This window comes from Gavialis gangeticus, unplaced genomic scaffold (assembly GCF_001723915.1).
Source record: "Gavialis gangeticus isolate Ggan-Ray unplaced genomic scaffold, GavGan_comp1, whole genome shotgun sequence".
Classification (NCBI taxonomy): Eukaryota; Metazoa; Chordata; order Crocodylia; family Gavialidae; genus Gavialis; species Gavialis gangeticus.
Genome location: NW_017729031.1, coordinates 111,303,863 through 111,311,454, shown reverse-complemented (window position 1 = coordinate 111,311,454; position 7,592 = coordinate 111,303,863). Strand labels below are relative to the sequence as shown.

Below are 7,592 nucleotides of genomic sequence, written 5' to 3'. Positions count from 1 at the left end.
GGAAGAACCCTGAAGCCAGACTGGTATTTTACCAACCGGGCATGCATTGTGGGTAGCTCCCTAGTAAGCCCGTGAGGGCCCTGGGTTGGCTTGCACCCAGGTGCTCTTGATGCTCGGGAGCTGGCATACAGGTCTGTATGTAAGAATCTTACTGGATGGCTCGTTCTCTCCTTTTCCAATGTTGGGATAGGCCTAGGAGCACACCTTTGGAATTGCAGGTCTGTCTTAAGGATCCACTCCCACAGTCTACCCAGCCCTCCGCTTCTTCACTTTCTTATCCTGAAGCACAGGTTCTCCACCGGGCGAGGAAGAACCGGACAGCACCCACAAGGCTCCTTGGAGCCAGTGATTCCAGCTATATTTCACACCCTATAAAATTGGGAACTACATGGGCAGTGCACAGGAGATCTCAGGGCTGCAGGTGAATAGCTCAGTGCCAAGGCCTGGACTTACACTCCAAATGTGTGGGGCTTTCTATACGCATACCCCAAGAGCTGGACACCCACTCAGCCGTGATGCCAGATCAGCAAGTGAAATGGGGTCAGGTAAGGGCTCTCTCCTCATGTAAACACCAGACATGCACTGAGACCTTTGGTGGCAGGAGGCTCTTTATTTGGTGCCATTTAAAGTGTTCATTGGAGCTTGAGCAGCACAATCATACACTCCACCCTGGGCTCCTCTCTGATTAGTTCTGGACCTTCCAGTTGGGTGGGAATGAACTCAAGCTCCCCTCCCTTCTGCCCTGACCTGGGATCTGGAAGGGGCAGCTGGGTGGTTTCAGGACATGTCTCCTTACCTCTCTTTTTTGGGAATCCTACTTTCCTTTCATGCCCCAAGTAGTAACCCTCCTGAGAACAGGGTGGGGGTGACCAGCACTGGGGTATTCATTGCTGTATATTCACAATGCACATTGAAGTGTACAGCAGTGACAGTGTGGTTGGTGTGGGTGATAGTAAGTGCTGAGTGGGGCTAGCATGAACCAGGCCATACAGGCAGGGGAAGCCATCGCATGAAGGACTGAATGCAGATGGCAGGGGGAAGGGGATATCTCACCATGCTGGTTCAACAGGTCCTCACACCCATGGGAGTCAGGCCCCACTCCAGGTCTGTTTTGTTTTATCTGGGGAAGGCCAGACATGCATCTTTTCTGTCTGGGTCTGCTGCTGCCCCTATTCTGAATTGCTGTTGACTATATAGTTGGAGGAGTAGACAATTCTAAGTTTGGGGCCCCAGCTCCTTATCATGGACCTCCATCCTTTAGGGTGCCTCACAACAGTCTTGGTGCTGGGACAGCCCTGTTGGAGGCTGGTGGGAGGGAAGGGAGTCACCTTCCCAGGTAATCCATCCCACCTTCCCTGCCAGTGCAAACTATAATATTTCTTTCCATGCTGTTGTGACAAGTGAGGGTTCAATGGCCATACTGTGTACTACCAGAAGAGGTCAGGGCTTGGGCCATTGTCCCCCATAGGGACAGTGTTTATGGATAAGCCATGGGTGGCTTTTCAGGAGAGCTGTCAATAACCGAGTGCCTTGAACTTGGCCAGGAGCACTGCTAGGTCTAGGCAGGGAAGAGAACTCTGCTTTGCAGCTTTCCACCTAGAAGACAGAAGGTGCTTGGCTCTGTAGCACAAGATGGGGGTTTTGAGGTGCTTACTGTCTTTGCATGCCAACATCATGGCCTTCCTGGCAGAAGTGACAATCATTTGTCTACAGCACAGGCAACTTGATCTCCTTCCACTAACGCTGGGCTTTGATTGAGGTGTCCAAAGTCCCATTTCTGCAGAGAGAGAAACTGAGGCACAGTGCTCCATAGGCAAGATCAGGCTTCAGAACCCAGGAATCCCAACTTCCTGGATCCTGTGTCAACCTCCTGGAAAAAAGGCTTCCCCAAGTCTGCAGCTGCTGTTCAAAGCAGAAAGCCCAAGGACAGGATCAACATTTGCCGAGGGACAAATTTTCAAGCGTCTCAGACTTGCTGCAGTTATGTGAATTGGACCCTGGCCTAGACATCCAGCATGACTTGCTCATACCCAACCAGTTTCTGTTACTGAATGCTGGCTAGCATTTTCCATCTCCACGTTGTAAAGGGCAATCAGCTTTGTTTTTCTCCTCTTTCAAAAAAGGAAGACAACACCCAGGGAGGAGCCCCACTTGCCCTGGGTGACCCAGAAGGTCTGTTGGCCATGCTCCGCAGGGCATATATCCTGGTGGATTCAGCTGGTGTCTGCTTGGTGTGGGGAAAAGTGGTATCTCACACTGTTCCTCAGAGCCAGTCTTTTAGGAGAGTTTCTGTCTTCTCGTTGTGGAGTCAGTTGTCCTTCTGTGTGCCTGCATGGGAGGGGATGATGGGGAGAAGAGGGGCGGTGTGGATGTGAACACTGGGGCCTCAGCACAGCCCACAGCCAGAGGGATGAGGTGTATGTGCAAGAGGTGTAGTGAGGGATGGGATGGCTGACCATCCCCTGCTTCTTGGTGTGACCACACTGGGTGCAGCAGGTGATGAAGGAGTGTACAGCTAGGTCAGGCACAGCTTAGTTTTCTTGCTTTCCTAAGGAGCATAAGGGCCAGACCTACATGGCCACCAGAAGCACTGGACTGGGATATGCAACCAGTGACTGGGATAGGAAGATCAAGTCCTTTCTCCCAATAGGGACTATCTCCTGGTAGCAGGCTGGCAGGGAATCAGTGTCCCGAGGGAGACAGTTCTGCAACTAGAAGGGGCAAGGCAAGTTCACGGCACACTGTAGTCCAGAGGAGTGGCAGGAACTCCTCAGCTGAGGGCCATGCAAGGTCTTCCCACATGTGAGTGATTCCAGTGGTGCCTCTACTTCCAGGACTACAGAAAGGCATGGAGATGGGGCAAAGCCAGGTTATCCTCCTCCCTCACAGCGTCCTGTGGTGTGACTCAGCTGGGGCAGGCTTCCAGTGGAGAAGAGAACATGCAGCCTGGCCCGCACAGCGTGGATAGTGTGCCCACTCAAAGCGTGCCCTACTCCTCCTGGTTCAGTGTATGGAAGGACAGCCAAGTTCCATGTACTGGGCATGCCGAGGTAATAACAGGACAGTGGCTTAGTTCAAGAGGAATATCTCTGTGTTACAGTGGACTGACATGGATGTCTGGTCCTTGGAGGCAGCCTGAGGGGTTGTCATTAAATTAAAGACATGAAAACACATAAGTACAGGCAAGGTCTTCTGTAAACATATCTCAGGGGACTCTCACTTTCCTCAGCTGATCCATGGCCAGCATGGGGGGGGTGGGAAGGCAAGTCTCCTTACATATTCCCACGGTACGTGATGTTAGTGAAGGTAGATGTGGCTTCTTTGTACAAGGGGTTGTTGGCCTGTAATAGAAGCAGAATATTGTTATCTAGGGTTTATTGTTGGCAGATCACATTGTCCACTTTACAGATGAGGAAACTGAGGCAGGGGAAGACTGGCCCATCTTCACATAGGGGCTCAATACAGATAGATGCAGGAGTAGAGTCTGGGCTGCCTCCCTCCCCTTTCCATACTCCGGCCACTAACTCACACTGTGCAATTGGATAATTTAGGGGACCAGATTTTCCAGCAAGCACCAGCCCTGGTTCCCAGGAGGACTCAGCTCCCACTGAGGGGCTCATGGTCAGGTGTGTGTACCATATGTGTAAAAATCTGTACCCATTGTACCTGAACAGGCACTGAGCTATGGTGAAAATCCAACCCACACACTCATCAGTAGCTTAAATCCATGATACTTAAAAAATGGTCTGGGCTATTGAAAATAGAGATGCTGATGAGCAGTCATTGCCTACCAACCATGTCTCAGGTGTATCATGGCAACAGCATCCTCCATGTCAAGACACCTAGGTCTGCAGCTTAGGAAAGCACTGACAGAATTGGCCCTCCTACTGCCCAAGATCTCAAGTGAAGAAGGATACCAGTGATCTAGTCCTCAATGGACATTTGTGTGCTTCATCATGGTGTTCAAACATAACTGTTCCTGCTTTGGAGGGACCACAGACTACAGGCTGGGACTGAGGGAGGTCAGCCAAGCTGTGGGTAGGGAGCACAAGGGGCAGGGGCATGCCTGCAAGATGGTGGGGAAGCCCCAGGTAGTAATAGGAGAGGGCTGTATGTCAGAAGCTTTTGCTGTGCCTGCCTTGAGCCTGGGCTGAAAATGGCACCATTACAAACAATAACACATTTAAGAGAAAGAGAAGAGCAAAGTATAAGAATCATAGCCCAGAAGGAGCCTAGGTGCAAGGCACAGGCAAAGCCCTCAGCTGGCTGTTGAAACCCTTTAGGATTGCTGGCCCAGCGTGAGGGGAACACTGCATTGCTGAACTGTCCCGTGCATTGTGCGCATCAGCCTTTCCAGCTGGCCTGTGGCAGATGGGACACTCTGGCAGGGCTGCCAGGGTGGAAAAACAGGAGCAGGGAGTGAGTAAGAAGCATGTGCCCCCTGATGGACCTTTTGGTCTCCTTTCCACCCCCCAATACTTCCCAACTCCCTCTGGCCTTCCCCTCTTTTGTTTTCCTGCTGCAGTGTCTCTTGATTTCTCCATGAGTCACTGAACTACCCAGGATCCTGCCTGAACACACTTATCTTCCCTCAGACAGGGCCTCTTCTCTGCACTTCTGAGACAGAACATGGTCTAAGAGCTGGCACCCCAGCACCCCACCCCAGAGGACAGCAAAGCAGGATGCCAACCCAGCCCTTTGGCCCTTACCGTGTCCCACTTTGCCTTTGCCTTCTCCTCCTCAAACTTGGCGAACTCCCGCCGGTCATGGATGGTGATGAGCAGCTTCCAGATGAGCAGGGCTGCCAGGCCAATAAGTAGGATGGCTCCTGCCACGGAGAGCAGGACCACAAGGATATCAGGCCCCTTAGGGCAGTCTGGCAAAGAAAGGAGGGCATTAGGTCTTTCCCTGTGATCCACCTACAACATTCAGCAACTCAATGCATGGTCAGGGTATACAAAGCACCTGCTGGAATAGCAGCTTCACTGAAGCAGGGCTCCTTTGGCCGACAGCAGTAGGGGGTCTCTTATTCCTGTGCTGCTAGAGGACAACATAACTCACCTATCTCCAGGGCCTGACCCTGTATACACTTAAATGTGTGAGTAGCCCCATTGTGTGTTCAAAGGGCAGATTTTCAAAGGGGTCTGGGGTAGCCAGGTATCCACATCCAATTGAAATTGAACCACTTGGAGGCCTGGGCACCTTGCAGATCCTTTGGGCATCTCAGATGCAGCATTTGCAGAATGGGGCCCAAAGGCAGGACATTCCATACAGCCACAATTTAACAATCAGAGCTCCAGGGGCAAGTTAGCCTTGGGTGTGACTCCTTTGGCTGCAGGAAGGATTTGGCTGTGTAGTATCTTCCTGTTAAAATTAGTGTTCCTATGCAGTGCAGACAGGGCGTTCCCATCTGGAGGGAGGGCTTGGTCTTGGTTCTCTTTCTTTCCCAGGCTGCAGGCTCTATCCTGTTGTTAGCAGCGTATCATGTACAATGCCACGGGCTGAGCATGCCCCTTCCCTGGGAGACTCACCAAGTCCCTGGCTATAGAGTGCCCAGTGTGTATTCAGAGAAAAGCAGGCATGGGAGGAGGGAAGGTGGGGGAGGAGGGAAGCATAAGACAGCTGTGACCACAGCTTCTGGGAGTCTCACTCACACATCTGGAGGAGGAGGGAAGGGAGGGTCTCTGGCTGGGTTAATGCTATGTCCTACAGTCCCTGGCTGGAAAGAGCTGACCTGCCTTGCCTCTTCTAGGCAGAGAGAGGCCCCATCTCCAGAGACACAGTGGGCCAGTGCTCAAAAGTGAGGGAAAGAAATAAAAATAAAGCAGGGTCAATCAAGTGTATGAGGCAATGGCTCATCATAGGCAGAACGGGCTGGGATGACAGGTCCTGTGTATCCTGAGTAGATGGCTCCTACAGAAGTTTGACATGCCAGTCTGTTCCAGGCCTGGTCTTTCCTGGTGGCCAATTCATAGCAGTTGCGCTTGGCTTGGCCACTAAGACCACTCTCCCAAGCTGCCTAAGAGCTCTGACAAGACTTGTCCTGGAGATGAACCTGGAGATGCAGATTTACTCCATGACCTTGGGCAAATCCTCCTCTCTGTGTTTCAGCTTTCCATCTACAACATAGGGAAACAGCACAGCCCTGACTCACCAGGTGATAACCATGTTAAAGATAGCAAGATATGGTCAGAGCGCTGCTTCCTGTTTGAGGGTCAGGCAGTTTGTTCTCTTTGACCTGGCTTTTGCCTCCGTTTCTACTCAAGCATGGGAGGACATAGGCTGGGTGGGCAGGAGGTGGGAGATAGGAGCCCTGGTCTCTTGGACAGGGCGTAGTTTAGGCTGGCTTTCCCAGGCATCTCCTGAACCCAGCCATTGGGGATGATTCTTGTGGCTTTGCTAAGTTTTTGATCCCTCCAACAGCCCTTGGCTGACTCCTGTCTGAACCTCCCACGTGCTGAGCTGACAGGCTGTGTCAACCGCTTGCTTATATGGCTCTGTCTGATAAGGCAAGGATGGGCTGAGTTAACACTTCCTTGTACGTGTTTGTGTCTCACAGAGGAGCAACACTCCCTGCACTCCATCAACCCCTTCCTCCCCCCTCCCTCCCTCCCCGCTGCCTTCCGGCCCGCCCTTCCTCCCAGTCTGCCCCTGCCTTACACAGGTTGTGCAACCAAAGCAAAAAACAAACCTGAGCTGATGTTTTCCTGCCACCTGGGAGTTTTGGGGAGCCCAGCCCAGCAGATGGCAGCAGGGCTGCAATTACAGCTCGTAGCCACTTTCCCTCCTCTGCCTTCTCCAGGGCTTTGCCTGCACTGCTCATGAGTTGGACACCCCAGGAAATGTTTAGGGCAATTATTTGGGCTGGAGAGCCACTTAGGGAGTGTTGGTGAGCTGGCGCGGGCTGGGTCAGCACTCCCCCTGGCTCTCGGCCCACAACAGCTTCCCAAAACTCCCTAAGCGGCTCTGTCCTGTGTTAGGCTGGGCGGGTGGGATGGGGCTATGGGGAGTGGTGTCTGGGAGCAGGATGAGCGGGTGGGACTGGGACCAGGGCTGGGATCCGGATCATGGGGCTGGGGCAGAGCTGCAGTTTGCTCCCTGCATGCCCCTGCCTGCAGAACTAACACCCATCACAGGGACATGCAGGCAGTGGCTCTGCTCTGCATGGCAGCTCTATGCTGTCCCCGTCCTGTGATCCCGATCCTGACCCTGGCCCCTGCTCCCTGCCCACCTGTGGCCCCATCCTGACTGCTCAGCCATACAACCCTGCCACACGGGTCCCAGGCTGGTCTCCAGGGAGACCGTCCCTGTCTACCCACTCTGTTGGGTGCCCTGGGCATTGGGTATAGGGAGGACAGGCCAGGGTGCCCAGGCAGCAGAGCCTGGTCCAGCAAGCAGGAGTGGCAATGGAGGCTGGCAGCAACAGCTGGCCAAAATCCCTTGGTGGGCCAGAACCAGCCCAACAGCTGTATTTTGCTCACCCCTGGTGTAGGGGAACAGTTCTCCCAGCTTGCTGGCCTGCAGGGGGAGTGGTGTCATCTCTCCTTTGGTCTGGGTCCAAGGCTGGTACATAGCTGCCCTGAGATGCTACC

General features: G+C 53.1%; 1 protein-coding gene across 2 annotated transcripts in view; it reads right to left on the bottom strand.

The window, feature by feature from the left end:
- Positions 1-590: 590 nt before the first annotated feature.
- ITGB3 (integrin subunit beta 3) overlaps positions 591-7,592 on the bottom strand; it is a 79,009-nt gene continuing 72,007 nt past the window's right edge. For both annotated transcript variants that reach the window (XM_019523584.1, XM_019523585.1), the window contains 2 exons: positions 4,710-4,876; positions 591-3,341 (listed from right to left, as the gene is read on the bottom strand). In XM_019523584.1, the coding sequence (XP_019379129.1) occupies positions 3,273-3,341; positions 4,710-4,876 (236 nt within the window). In that variant the 3' untranslated portion in view covers positions 591-3,272. The remainder of the gene's footprint in view (positions 3,342-4,709; positions 4,877-7,592) is intronic.